This window comes from Rattus rattus, chromosome 13, assembly GCF_011064425.1.
Source record: "Rattus rattus isolate New Zealand chromosome 13, Rrattus_CSIRO_v1, whole genome shotgun sequence".
NCBI lineage: Eukaryota > Metazoa > Chordata > Mammalia > Rodentia > Muridae > Rattus > Rattus rattus.
In genome coordinates, this window is record NC_046166.1 from 41,790,792 (window position 1) to 41,806,469 (window position 15,678).

At 43.8% G+C, this 15,678-nt stretch overlaps 1 protein-coding gene across 2 annotated transcripts in view; it reads left to right on the top strand.

Annotated features, from left to right (window-relative positions):
- Window positions 1–15,678, top strand: part of Snx25 (sorting nexin 25) — a 104,048-nt gene that overhangs the window by 30,606 nt on the left and 57,764 nt on the right. For both annotated transcript variants that reach the window (XM_032919459.1, XM_032919458.1), the window contains exons 4-5: window positions 9,461–9,633; window positions 11,285–11,471. In XM_032919459.1, the coding sequence (XP_032775350.1) occupies window positions 9,461–9,633; window positions 11,285–11,471 (360 nt within the window). The remainder of the gene's footprint in view (window positions 1–9,460; window positions 9,634–11,284; window positions 11,472–15,678) is intronic.

Consider the following 15,678-nt stretch of genomic DNA (forward strand, 5'->3'; position numbering starts at 1 on the left):
TGGTAGCTCATCCCCACGTCCACTGGCTCCTTCTTTGCCCTCCTCCCATAAGGTCCTGAGCCTTGGGTGTCGGGCGGTGGATACAAATGACCCACAAGAGCTGAGTTATACTCAGCATTGTGACCAGAAATGAGTCTGCATCCGCCTTCACTGCAAAGAGAAGCCTCTCTGACTGAAGTTGAGAGCAGTACAGATCTGTGGGTGTAAACAAATATTTAACAGCATGGCCATTTAGTAAAACATCAGTAGGTTCCCAACAAGACCTAAAACTTCCCTAGTCTTGGGCATCTGACCAAGTTACAGTACCCAGGCACAAAAGCCTTCCTGTGGAGCAGGCCTCATAGCCAGTCTGAAAGCAGTCTGTTGTGCCCATAACTGTCATGTCAGTATCACACCAGGGTACATCTTGCCTGGAAGGTCAGACTTTGTAGCATGTGGGCCCACAGCTAGATGTAATCATTGATGTCTTTTCTCTCCCAGCAACCTGCACAGCACCTCCCAGCACTCCAAAAGCTAGTCGGCAGGGAGAGTCTTCTAGTCAGGGAGGCTCGTTTCTCTATGTCCTGCTTCCAGAGTGAATGGTGGCTTCAGTGGTAGTGTCCTTTCATTGCTCTGCTGGGTAACAAAAGTAATGGTGGTAGCCTGCCTTACTCTGAGTGCGTCTGGACCCTGACAGTAGCTCAGTGAGAGGTGCCCTGAGCCTGGCAGTGAGATCTTCAATTGATGGCCGATGCCTTCAGGGAACACTGTGTCTACTTGTCAGTTATACTCAGCATTTTATCCATATTCCCCTTTAATGCATGTAGAAAGTAGTGGGTTTCTCTAAGGCTTCTTCATGTAGCCTTAGTTTAGTCTCCCTGCCTTCTCCTCTCCCCACTTTGCCTATCTCTGCTCTAACTCTTTAACTCTGAGTATAGCCTCCACACTTTTCATATCACCAGTGTTGTGATTTTTCCTTGTGTTGGAAAATCATGTTTCTACGAAGCCTTTTTATGTACCTTTTATGTTTGTTATGCCACCCCACCCCAATACCTCATTTCCCTCTGTCCCATCTGCTTCCATGTTTCTTCTTCTCTACTCTCATTTTACCTGTATTTTACCATTTCCCCTTCACTTAAGACACTCACCCTCAGTGGCCTGTTTCTAGTCTTCCTAGCCTGTGCTCCAGATCGAACAAAGCAAATGATGCTAAGTACGACTGACGTGTGAGAGGGAACACATAGCATCGTCTTTCTGGGGCAGAGCGGTCACTCAATATTGTGCTTTCCAGTCTATCCACTTACCTTCAGAGCTCACTCACTTTTACAGCAGAGTAATATCCAGTTGTGTTATATACCACAATATCCTTAAAGTGCATTGGCTGATGGGCAGCTTGGTTGATTCTGTTTCTTAGCTATTGTGAGTTGAGCTGCAGTACAACTTAGGTGTGTGTAGGGTGCAGTGAGGAGCAGGGATGTGCATTAGGTGTGTAGGGTGCAGTGAGGAGCAGGGATGTGCATTAGGTGTGTAGGGTGCAGTGAGGAGCAGGGATGTGCATTAGGTGTGTAGGGTGCAGTGAGGAGCAGGGATGTGCATTAGGTGTGTAGGGTGCAGTGAGGAGCAGGGATGTGCATTAGGTGTGTAGGGTGCAGTGAGGAGCAGGGATGTGCATTAGGTGTGTAGGGTGCTGTGAGGAGCAGGGATGTGCAGTGTGTTGGGGGGTAGGTGTGTAGGGTAGGGTGCAGTGAGGAGCAGGGATGTGCATTAGGTGTGTAGGGTGCAGTGAGGAGCAGGGATGTGCATTAGGTGTGTAGGGTGCAGTGAGGAGCAGGGATGTGCATTAGGTGTGTAGGGGTGCTGTGAGGAACAGGGATGTGCATTAGTGTGTAGGGTGCTGTGAGAACAGGGATGTGCATTAGGTGTGTAGGGTGCTGTGAGGAGCAGGGAGGTGGGTTAGGTGTGTAGGGTGCTGTGAGGAGCAGGGATGTGCATTAGGTGTGTAGGGTGCTGTGAGGAGCAGGGATGTGCATTAGGTGTGTAGGGTGCAGTGAGGAGCAGGGATGTGCATTAGGTGTGTAGGGTGCTGTGAGGAGCAGGGATGTGCATTAGGTGTGTAGGGTGCTGTGAGGAGCAGGGATGTGCATTAGGTGTGTAGGGTGCTGTGAGGAGCAGGGATGTGCATTAGGTGTGTAGGGTGCTGTGGAGAGCAGTGATGTGCATTAGGTGTGTAGGGTGCTGTGAGGAGCAGGGATGTGCTACTGTTTGTGTTCTATGCTGACTGTAGTCATTTGGACATAGGTAAGAGTGATATGTTGTTGGGTCCTATGGTAGATCTAAGTTTTGGTTGTTTTTTACTTTTTTCTTTTTCTTTTTTCTTTTTTTTTTTTTTTTTTTCCGGAGCTGGGGACCAAACCCAGGGCCTTGCGCTTGCTGGGCAAGCGCTCTACCGCTGAGCTAAATCCCCAACCCCGTTCGGTTGTTTTTTAAAGATATTTATTTATTTAGTGTGTGTGTACATGTGCATGCGTGCACGCACACTTAGTTCGTCAGGCTTGTGTGGCAAGCACTTTTACTTGCCGAGCCATCTCCTGGGCTCTGATTTTTGTTTTTTGAGGAACCCCCACACTGACTTCTTTATATTCCCACCAGCACTGTATCAATATTCTGTCTGTCTGCTCTTGCTGCTCGCATTTCTATTACATGCTTTTCTAGTGACTGCCATTCTGACTAGGTCGAGATGGAATCTCAGTGTAGTTTTAATTTGTATCTCTCTGATACCTACTGATGTTCTGAAAACTCTGAGGAACATAATGTTAGCACTTGTGAGCTCTTAATTAGAGAATTGGTTTCATTTTGAGAAAGGTGTGTGTGTGTGTGTGTACCTGACTTTGGAGGACTTCGGCAGGGCTATTTCTATGCTTAGGACAAATCACTTTCCTAGGCTTGTTAGTACTTTAAATTTGCACTACGCTCTCGAGTGAGTACAAGGATGATGAATTTGGGCCCATGTGACTTACACAGAGTGTGGTCCACAGAAATGAGTAGCTCTGCCCTTTGGGTCGTGCAGTTGTTTGGCGTGGCTCTGGGATGACGTCAAGATTGCTTATGCTTGGTTTCAGGAACGTCAGTCTTGGCTTCCTCGTGAGCTCAGGTTCTCCTCTCAGGAGCTCTGCGCTGAGTTTATCACACGATGGCCGCTGTTCTGGCTGCACACTGCCCTGGCAGTGCACTGGCTGCTAAGAGTTTCTCCTGCTATGCTGTCTTCTCTCCCCAGGTCTGCCAGCCTTAATCCAGAGCCATTACATTCCTTCTGCCTCCCCACTGTTACCCGCTTGCTGCTCCTGTGTTTTGCAAGCTGCTCCAACTGGGATGCATAGTGAGAAGTCCATTTCGGTTGCACCTCACTTTCATAAAATGGTAGTCTTATTAGCTGTGATAACTGATGGTATTTTTTCCCGTAACACTTTTATTTAAATGTCATTTGAGACTAACTCAATTTTATCATCTTATTACTTAGGCACAGTCTGTCAGAAAAACATTACCATAGGACCATGATCCTTAGAATTATTTATCTGAGCATAGCCCTATAATCTTTAAAGCTACCAAACTTCAAGCAAACTGCTTTTGTTCATGTGGTCCACATCTAGTGGTGTGCTGTAGCCACCCTGCACTGGCAGGTGACAGATGATGGCGTAGCCCCTCACAATTCATTTACCCTGTGGGATGGGGAAATACTTCCACTCGGAATTCTATCCTGTGGAAAACTGATTGCCAGCCTCGCTTATTGTATCCATTACATTCATCAATATTTATAACTTCAGATATTTAAGCCAAGATGCTTTTCAAGTACAAGTTTACATTGTGTTCTCTTTGGAAAATCCTGCTAGTGATTTTGGAAATCCACTTGTGAGTGAAAAGAGAAAAATGACATTTTACGTGGTAGCAAAATAACAATGAACGCAGCGTTGGCCTTGCAGGTCCCTAAAGGTACAAGGGGAGCCTCTCCAGCACCTGCTGTGTGTTGTGAAACTACCTTCTGGCAGACAGTGTGTGTGGTTAGCAGCAAACCACTGGACTGAGAATAGGACCCCCGTTGAAGGAATCAGAGAAAGAACTAGAAGAGCTTGAAGGGGCTCAAGACCCCATATGTACAACAATGCCAAGCTACCAGAGCTTCCAGGGACTAAGCCACTACGTAAAGACTATACATGGACTGACCCTGGACTCTGACCTCATAGGTAGAAATGAATATCCTAGTAAGAGCACCAGTGGAAGGGGAAGCCCTGGGTCCTGCTAAGACTGAACCCCCAGTGAACTAGACTGTCGGGGGGAGGGCGGCAATGGGGGGAGGATGGGGAGGGGAAAAAAAAAAAAAGAAAGTGAAACAGGATCCTTAGGCCCTCCCTGTGGTCTCAGCAGCTTACATCCTCCTTTAGGCCTTGGAGTTTTTTCAGTGTGTAGTTTCTGTGGTGCCCACCAGCAAAAGTATCCCAGGGTTCTGCCCAGCTAGCAGTCACCAAAGTCTCACTGGAATTCATGGAGGCTTGTTTCAAAGTGCTCAAGTTACACTCATTAGAGGACAGTATTTTAAATGTTTATTTCAGCTGGAAGAAATAGATTTAGGAGAAAGGGACACACGGTTAGAGAAACCTAGTGTGTTTATGAATATCTGATCTCAACATAAGAGTATGTCTTTTCCTGAGGTGTGTACGCGCTTCTGAGAGCTGCTGTAGGAGACGAGGTCAGCGCCGTCGTAAGAGAAGCATGAGAATGGTGAGAGGACAGAGTCTCTGCTAGAAGTGCTGACTCTTCAGGCTTGGAGGGCTTTTCAGTTTATTTCATTGCCTTTCCCTGCATCCCAGACTGGCTTCCAGCGAACCGTGTAGCTGAACTTCTCACCTCTCGCCTCACCTCTGAAGTTACAGGTGTATGCCGCCACCTCAGTTTAGCTGTGTTGGGTAGCGACCCCTGGTAACCTCTGAACCAGCTGAGCTACAGGCCCCTCGTTTTCCATTCCTTGTTGCCTTAGTTGATGATAAAAATGTAGGGAAAAAATGAAGAGAGATCTCTACCCGTATTCTCTACAGTTACAGATGCTTGAACGAGTGGCAGTTACTACTAGCACTGCTCCTCTGGGTGGTTTGTTCTGGAGAACAACTGTTACCGACGTAGCATTATAAAAAGCACACAGTCAGACGCACACAGTGAGCGTCATGCCTGTATAGCAGCTCTGGGTAACACTGTTCTTGTCCTGTAAATCTCACTGGTGGACAGGTCTCCGTGGGCTGCAAACGATGTGGGTGCCTGGGAAGCCCACCCTTGAGTTGGTGACTGTCAGGAGAATAGTTAATTGCAGTAATAAACGAAAGGCATCCTTTGCCTGGCTGCTAGGAGGTGGTTGAAGGCAGGGTTCCAGTCAGCCAGTGCTTATTTCTAGCCTGCCAGTCTGCTGCTGCTGTAAGCCAGTCCAGCTCACATTTAAAGCCTGCTCTGCCTCCTCGTCCTTTGTCCTGTCTGTCTTGTCTCAGTGTGGTTCAGAAAGTCTAAGAAAGATTGCCTTTATACTTTTAATCCAATAGCATTTTTAAAATTTTAACTCTCCTTACAATCTATGTTTTGTGTGCTTGTGAAACATGGGCTTCTTATTTGAGGGAATGTCTTTGTGTTTTCCCCTGTGCCTTTCAACCTCTGACTATAGTGTAGCCTAGCACAGACCCGAGAGGGAGACAGATGGAACGAGAGCTGTTTCCCCCATTTATCACTTCCGTGACTTTGTTCATCCCTACTGTCTCAGATCTTCATTTCTTCGCCTGTACAATGGTAGTGCTGATCTCTCCCTCTTGGTGTGGGTGGGAGGGTCAGCTCATAGTACCTGTGAACCATATCAAAGTTACTGACCTCGTCCCTATTCAAGGAGTGAGGACTAGAGGTACTAGTAAGGACTGCAGTGGCTGACCAACACCACCAGAGGCAGGATGCTGCAGTTGGTTACAGCTCACCAGAAGCTGGGTGGACTTGCTCACCCCTTGTGGCCATGCTTTGTGAGCCCTCTCTGTTCACAGACAGTACCAATACTCACCTCCTAAAGGTGTCACTGAAGTGAGTGTCCTGTAGAGTTTTCAGAGAGTCTATGGGAGTCAGGTGGGAAGTGGTTTGTACAGTGAGCATATTGGGCCAGCCCTCTCTGGTGTTGGTTTCTTAGTTTTTCCCTAACTCAGCTATTAGGAAGGAGGGAGATTTGTGACACTTTTACGAACATTCAGGGCCCAGCTGATGCATAGGTTGAGTATTATCTAAAGAGGCTTCTCTTGTAAAAGTAGATGTTTTTGGCTGTCTTCCCCCAACAAGTACCAACCAAATGTGTATCTGAAGGATTAGCTGTTCCGGGGCTTGAGAGGGCTGAGGAATAGCATCTCAGTCTGACTGTATGGAAACAGTGGCTCCAGCTAGTTTAAAATGAATGGAGATACCTGCAGGGTCCCACCACACCCAGGCTCTCAAGCAGAGTTAATGCTTTACTATTGAGCTGCAGCCCCAGGCCACTCCCTTATTTAAAAAAATTTTTTTAAAGAGGATCTTAATAAGTTATGAAGGCTGGCATTGACTTCATTCTGTGGCTCTGGCAGGCCTTGAACTCACAGTTGTAGGCGTGGTATCATATCTTGTTGGTTGGCTGTTTTGTGTTTTTAAAGACAGGATCTTACAGCCTAAAGTGAATCAGAACTACCTCCTGAGTACTGGTATAGCGCACCACCATGCTTTCCTTCAGATACTGTTTAAAAAGTCAGCATGGAGACCAGAATGTAGACTATTTATCTAGGATGCATGTAGCCTGCATCTGTTTCAAAGGCAGCCTATAAATGGGGCACAGCAGTGCATATCTGTAGTCCCAGCACTGGGAGAGCACAGCGGTGCATATCCGTGGTTCCAGCAGTGGGAGACAGAGGTGGGAGGACCAGGACTTGAGTGTTATTCTAATGCTGCACAACAAATTCAAGGTTAGCCTGGGTTACAAGAACCCTGTCAAAAGTAAATCAATAAAAATAAACATCAGCAGAGGTGCTCATATAGAAAGCCTTACTCAGAAAATGTCTTCACGTCACTGGCTTTGCACATTACGACAGAATTCTTCTGGGTTATTACAGCAGGCAGAGAAGGAAATTGTTCTTTTTTTGGTGTACATCTTCCAGTTAGTTCAGTCTCTAGTGTAAGAAGTCACAGTGGACTCTTGAGAGGCAGGAATTGTAAAGATACCAATGTGCACTTCATGTTTCACTTCCTGTTAGCCCTTACTGTGTTCTGTACTCTAGAGCATTTGCTTAGTATCGGCCTCTCGTTACTATAGAATCTTTGCCACATATCTGCAGTAATACATAGTAGGAAAATTACCACTCCAAGATGCCAAGGAAAAGAAAAAGTTAGACTGATCTTTCTGCTACTCTTCTGAGTCCTCCACAATAGTGGTTCTGGGGTGACCTAGTGCTGACAGGGACCCATGCCACGGCTGCAAAGTACCTGGGAGCCTCACCCATGTGATTTGCATCGCTTTGGGAGCATTAAGTAACAGACTCTTTCTCCATAGAATTAATCCAGACTTATTATCCTACAATTTCTTCATAAAAAAAGTGGCTCATGATACTTTATGCTTTGTTAGTTTTAAAAATGATGCTGTGAATCACATTTGAGACAAATTGTTTCTCCTCTATTTGGGGAAGGGTGTCGTCTTCCATCAAGTGCACAGCTCCATGCCGGTATGCATGGAGTGGGGAGGGAGAAAGGAACGTCTACCTAGCCAGCAACATCAGCTGAGTCAGTCCCTGTGATCAGTGGCTGACAGATGTCAAAGCCTGATTGCTTTCACATCCAACCTTTAATCTTCGCACTCAGGAGGAAGAGGCAGATGCATCTCTGAGTTTGAGGCCAGCCTGGTCTACAGAATGAGTTCTAGGCTGGCAAATAAATAAGCAAACACAAACAAACAAACAATAAATGAGATTCATCTGGAAACTTGAAGGTTGTTTAGTTAAAGAAATGTGCATACCATTTTGAATTGTTACTAATGTTTGGAAGTTCTTATGACCTTTCATACTACTAAAGGTAGTTATCATGGTTGCCTTTGAAAGTACAGGGCGGCCACATTGTTTTCTGTTGTTGTGGTAAACACTGACCAACAGCAACTTGGAGGAGTGGTTTATTTGGTTTACACTTCCTGAACTCAGTTTATTATTGAGGGAAGTCAGGCCAGGAGGTCAAGAAAGACCTCAAAGCAGAAACTGAAGCATGGAGGAACACATTTTAATGTCTGGCTCTCCAAGACTGGCTTCAGCTTGCTGTCTTATACACTCCAGGATCACCTGCTCAGGGTAGGCACGGCACATTTGCTCCATTGACTGGAGATAGAGCGTAGTCGTTAGAGCCCTTGTGGCTCTTCCAAAGGACCCGGTTTGATTCCCAGCTCATGGAGACTCACAACCATCTATAACTTCAGTTCCAGGAGATCCAACACCTTTTCCTGGCCTTCTAGAGTACCAGGCACGCATGTGGTGCACAGACATAAACACAAGCAAAGTATCCATAAACCTAACATGAAAGTAACTTTAGAAATAAAAAAGGAAGGACAGAAGGATGGAAGGATGGATGGAGGGAGGGAGGGAGGAAAGGAAGGAAGGAAGAAGGGAAGGGAAGGCAAACCCTCACTTAGCTACCCTCTTCCTGGGTGACTCTAATTGTGCCATGTTTACAAAAACTAACGATGACATCATACATTCATTCACTGCAGCACAGGCTCTCCAGATCAATCCATGTTTAAGAAAAGTATTGATTATTGGAACTTCTGAGGAGGCAGCAGTTATTAAAATCAATGTGTTGCTCATTTGGAATTTTTTTTAACCTAATAATATATAATTGAATTGTTTCTGAACATCTCTCTCTCTTCCTCCTTTTCTCTTCCTCCCTCTCTCTCTCCCTCCCTCCCTCCCTATCTATCCTTTTATTTAAATTTCTTTAATCTTTTTTTACAGTCCAGTCTTTATTCCCCTCTCAGTCTGCCCTCTGACTGTTCCTCATACTATACCTCACCCTATACCACCCCCCCCACCCCCTCGCTGTCTCCAAGAGAATGTTCCCATCCCCCCACCCCCACCTCACCAGACCTCTCCATTCCCTGGGGCCTCCACAGTCTTGCCAGGGTTAGGTGCATTTCTCTTACTGAGTCCAGACCAGGCAATCCTCTGCTGTATGTGTGTTGGGGACCTCATATCAGCTGGTGTATGCTGCCTGGTTGGTGGCTCAGTGTCTGAGAGGTCTCAGGGGTCTGGGTTAGTTGAGACTGCAGGTCTTCCTATGGGGTCACCCTCCTCCTCAACTTCTTCCAGCCTTTCCCTAATTCAACCACAGGGCTCACTATTCTGGGTCAGAGTTTTTGGCTGTGGGATAGTAACCCCATCCCTCCACTTGATGTTCTGTGTTTCTATTCTTTCAGACATGAAGAACAGCCAAGGCCTTTTGTGTTGCATGCATGCTTGAAGGACTCACATGATGAAGTAAGATTCCTTCAAACGTGTTCTCAGGTTCTGGTGTTTTGCCTTCTCCCTTCGAAGGATATCCAGTCTCTCAGCTTACGTACAATGCTCGCAGAGATTCTCACAACAAAAGGTAGACTTATAAAATTAATACCACCAATGTGATGACTGTTTAAACAAATGTGCTATATCCTATGATTATATTTCATAGAGCATTGTGCAGATCTTATGTATTGCAGACCATGTGGGTTGTAAGGGAGTCTAGACATTTCACATTCTCCTCTCACATAGCTTTGGTCATACTTGGTTTGAAAAGTTTATATCTGTATTTAAAAATTCATATCTATATTGCTGATGCCATTAATTTTGACATAGGAAAAAGCCACTCTTCATGTATGTATGAGACATACTCATTTGGAATAGATTTTGAGTTATCTAGGCCAGTAGAAATACATTAAGAATACCCACACATATACACAGAATCTCTCTCAATGTTCACTTATACTTTTTCTTTAAGTTTCATTGGTAGTGTTGCTTTTGTGAACTTTTAATAAACATTAAGTACTATATTATAGCATAATGAACGTTTAAAATTATTTGTACAGCTAAATACTTAATAATAATAAGAACTGGAGGAGCGGCAGGGAGATGGCTGTGGTTAAAACACTTGATGTACAAGAAGGAGGACTGCAGGTTGTCAAAGCCAGGTGTGTCAGCACACTTCTTAACCCCAGTGCTGGGGCACAAGACACCATATCCTAGGGGCTCGCCGGCCAGCCAGTCTAGCCAAAATAGAGCTCCAGGTTCTGGGAGAGATGCTGTCTCCAAAAAGTACTTGGGCAAAGAGTGATGGAGAACACTGGATGTTGACCTCTAGCCACCCCGTGCACTCATACATTCACTATAAGGGGAGTGGGCGTGCATACAGACATGTGGAAGAAAAATGACCTAACTACGAATAGTGATTAAACACCCCCTCTATATGATGATGATGATGATGATGATGATGATGATGATGATGATGATGATGATGGTGATGGTGGTTGTGGTGGTGGTGGTGGTGGTGGTGGTGGTGGTGGTGGTGGTAATGAAGTGGTGGTGGTGGTGGCGGCGGCGGTGATGATGATGATGATGATGATGGTGATGATGATGATGATGACGGTGATGATGATGGTGATGATGACAGTGATGATGATGGTGATGATGACAGTGATGATGATGATGGCAGTGATGATGATGACGGTGACGGTGATGGTGACAATGCCTCCCTTATTTGTACTCATCACTGTGACTTACTAACCACACACAAAAGGGCACTATAAACTTAGGACAGTGGGTTTGTGATGGTGTTCCTGATTTAACTTCCTCCCCAATGCCTGCTTTGAACAGTTGGGGGAATGTCGACATTCATGTTTTTGTAGACTAAACTGGTGAAAACATAATGAACTTTACAAAAATGAGGAAAAATCAGAGCTCCCTTAGCAATGTGAGTTCCAGAGGCTTCCTTCCATTGTTCTTTTCACTTTTATTCAAGTAAGCACTGACTGTCTACACTGACTTACCCAGAGGGAGACAGGCAGCTCCCTGTGTGTGTGTGTCTGTGTGTGTGCGCGTGTGCACACACGTGCCTGTGTGGACACACACTGTAAAATGCTCACTGATGATAATTCCCCCCATCTGGCTTGTGGACAGTGTTTCCCACATACATTTTCACTTGTGTGGTATGGAATCCATTATTTAGAGAGGAATTTATTTTTCAGTGGCACTTTCTTTTCTTCCCCTAGTCTTGAAGCCGGTGGTGGAATTGCTGAGTAACCCTGATTACATTAACCAGATGCTTCTGGCGCAGTTGGAGTACAGGGAGCAGATGAGTGAACATCACAAGAGAGCCTACACGTACGCTCCTTCTTACGAGGAGTTCATCAAGCTCATCAACAGCAACTCTGATGTGGAGTTCCTGAAGCAGCTCAGGTACTTCACCTGCCATTACAGCACAGGAGGACACCAGCTGTCATCCCTCGCCTAGCTAGGCCGTGGTGTGTGTGTGTGTGTGTGTGTGTGTGTGTGTGTGTGTGTGTGTGTGTGTGTGTGTGTGTGTGTGTGTGTGTGTGTGTCTGTGTGTGTCTGTGTCTGTGTCTGTGTGGTGTGTGTGTCGTGTGTGGTGGGTGGTGGGTTTATGTGTGTATATGTGTGAGTGTATGCTTGTGTGTTGTGATTGTGTGCATATGTGTGTTTGTGTGTGTGTGTGTGTGTGTGTGAGAGAGAGAGAGTCGGTTAATGAGAATGTTCTTTTCAGGAACTGGCAATAAAGGCAGTTCATAATTTTCTTACTTTGTGACAAGTGCATTTGTTCAGCTTCTCTTCAATAGTGGAATTGAATTAATTTTTTAAAGCATTAGGTTTTAGGTAATAACAGCTTGAAAGCTCTTCTGCTATTAAAAAGGACTTGCATAGCTGCTCAGAAGCCTGCATTTAAAGGAGAGCATGGTTTTTCCTCATTCTCCTTCCTTCCTTCCTTCCTTCCTTCCTTCCTTCCTTCCTTCCTTCCTTCCTTCCTTCCTTCCTTCCTGTCTCTGTCTCCCATTACTGTTTTGTTCCCCTTTCTAAGTGGGATTCAAACATCCTCACTTGGACTGTCCTTGTTTAACTTCTTTGGGTCTGTGGGGTGTGTCAAGTGTTTGTAGGTATGTGGGTTTATTTCTGGGTCTTTGATTCAGTTCCATTGATCCAGCTGTCTGTTTCTTTACCAATACCATGCAGTCTTTGATACTATTGACCTGCAGCACTGCTTGAGGTCAAGGATGGTGATGCCTCCAGCAGTTCTTTAACTGTTTAGGATGGTTTTGACTATCCTGGGTTTCTTGTTTTTCCATATGAAGTTGTGAATTGTTCTTTCAAGATCTGTGAAGATCTGTGTTGGAATTTTGATGGAGATTACATTGATTAGATTACAAAGATTAGATTGCTTTTGGTAAGGTGGACATTTTCATTATATTAATCCTACTATTCTATGAGCACAGGAGATCTTTCCATTTGATAACTTCCTGGATTTCTTTCTTCTGGGACTTGAATTCTAGTCATACAGTTCTTTCACTTGCTTGGTTAGTTACACCAAGGTATTTTATGTTATTTGTGGCTATTCTGAAGGGTACTGATTTTCTAACTTTTTTCTCAGCCCATTTATTGCTTGTATAGAGGAGACTACTAATTTCTTTGAGTTAATTTTGTATCCAGCCGCTTTGCTGAAAGTGTTTATTAGCTATAAGATTTCTTTAGGAGAAGTTTTGGGTTCCCTTATGCATAGACATGCCTGTAGAGGTGCAGTAGGCTTTCAGACACCAAACACATTGGACCAGGAAAGAAAATTCTCCTGTTATACAATAATAAAAACACTAAATATACAGAACAAAGAATTTTAAGAAGCAAGGAGAAAGGGGCAAGTAATATACAAAGACAGACCTATTAGAATTACATCCGATTTCTCATCTGAGACTCTAAAAGCTAGAAGGGCCTGGGCAGAGCTTGCAGACCTTAAGAGACCATAGATGTCAGCCCAGGCTACTAAACTTTCAATCATCATCGATGGAGAAACCAAGATACTCCATGATATAACCAAATTCAAAAAATACCTTTCTATTCATCCAGCCTTACAGAGGTATCCTGTAAGGAAAACACTGACCCAATGAGGCTAAGTATATTCAAGAAACAAGAAATAAATAATTTCACACCATTAAAAATCAACAGAAACACACACATTCAACCAACACAACATCAAAATAAAGGAAGTAACAATCATTGGTAATATCTCTCAACATCAGTTGACTCAACTCCCCCAGTAAAAAGTCACAGGCTAACAGAATGGATGCATAAATAGAATCCATCATTCTGCTATATACAAGACACACACCTCAGCAACAAAGACAGTAATTAGCTCAGTATAAAGGGCTAGAAAAGATTTTTCCAAGCAAATGGACCCAAGAAACAAGCTGGAGTAGCCATTCTAATATCTAATAAAATAGACTTAACAACTGAAAGTAATCAAACAATACAGGGAAGAACAATTCATACTCATTAAAGGAAAAATATACCAAGAGGACATCTCAATTCTGAGCATCTGTGCTGCAGATGTAAAGGCACTCATATTTGTAAAAGAAGCATTACTAAAGCTTAAATCATACACTGAACCCCACACTTTAATAGTGGGATACCTCAACAGCCACTCTCACCAATGGACAGTCATTGAGACAGAAACTAAACAGGGCAATAATGAAACTAACAAAGGTTATGATTCAAATGGATCTAACAGATATATAAAGAACCTTTAACCCGAACACAAAAGAATATACCTTCTTGTCCCCAGCTCCAAAAAAAAAAAAAAAAAAGAAGAAGAAGAATAGAAGAATATACCTTCTTCTCAGCACCTCACAGAACCTTCTCCAAAATTGACCATACAATCGGTCGTGAAGCAAACTTCAATAGATACAAGAAGATTGAAATAACCCCATGCATCTTACCAGGTCACCATGGATTAAAGCTAGACTTCAACAACAACAGAAACAACTGAAAGCCTTGAAACTCACAGAAACTGAACTACTCTCTACTCAATGACCACTGGAACAGGGAAGAGATAAAGAAATTAAAGACTTTCTAGAACTTAATTAAAATGAAAGTACAATATATCCAAACTTATGGGACACTGTGAAAGCAGTGCTAAGAGGAAAGTTCATAGCACTCAGTGCCCTCATAAAGAAATTGGAGAGCTCTCATATTAATGAATTACAAGTACATCTGAAGGCTGTAGAAAAAGAAAAAAAGAAGCAGACACAGGAAGAGTATATTAAAGAAATAATGAAACTAGGGACTGAGATGAATCAATTAGAAACAGAGAATCAACTAAACCAAGAGCTGGTTCTTTGAGAAAATCAACAAGAGAGACAAGGCCTTTGCCAATCTAACTAAAAGGCAGAGAGACATTACCCAAATTAACAAAATCAGAACTTGAAAAAGGAGACATAACAATGGACACGGAGAAAATTCAAAGAACCATTAAGTTTTACTTCAAAAGCTTGCATTCCACAAAATTGGAAAATTTAAATGAAATAGATGATTTCCTACACAGATACGAATTGCCAAAGCTAACCACAGTTAGGTAAAGCATCTGAATAGTGATGTAACCCTTAAGGAGGTAGAAGCAGTCTACCCAATCAAAATCTCCCAATCAAAAGGAGCCCTGGGCCCGATGGTTTAGTGGAGAATTTTGCCAGACCTTCAAAGAGCTTATACCAGTATTCCTCAAACCATTCCACAAAACAGAAACAGAAGGAACACTGCCAGGCCCATTCTATGAGGCCACAGTCACCCTGATACCTAAATGACACAAAGACTCAACAAAAAGAATTTCAGGCGGCTGGAGAGACTGCTCTTCCAGAGGTTCTGAGTTCAATTCCCAGCAACCACATGGTGGCTCACAACCATCTATAATAAGATCCAATGGCTTCTTCTGGTGTGTCTGAAAACAGCTCCATGTACTGTGTCAATAAATAGAGAGGGGGGTGGGAGGGAGAGAGAGAATATGAATCAGATCTTAGACAGAAAAAAGATGAATATTGATGCAGAAAACTCAATAAAATACTTGCAAACTGAATCCAAGAACACCTCAAAGATATCATCTGCCACGAATAATTAGACTGCATCCCAGGGTTGCAGGGGTGGCTCAGTATACAAAAATTCATCAACACAACCCATCATATAAACAAACTGAGAGAAAAACCACATGATCAGCTCACTAGATGCTAAAAAAGTGTTTGATAAAATCCAACAGACCTTCCTGATAAAAGTCTTGGAGAGAGCAGGGATACCAGGGGCACACCTAAACACAATGAAGGCAATAGACAGCAAGCCAATAGCCAACATCAAATTGAATGGAGAGAAACTTAAAGTAACCAGTATAATCAGGGACAAGAGAAGGCTGTCCATCCTCCCCTTATCTATCCAAGGTAGGACTTAAAGTCCTAGCTACAGAAATAAGACAGCTAAAGTGATAAAGGGATGCAAGTTAAGAAGAGAGAAGTCAAAATATCGCTATGGGCAGATGATAAGGAAGCATACCCATGTAACCCCGGAGGGGCTAGATAATGGTCCTGTGAGTAAAACGCTTGTGTACATGTGTGAGAATGGA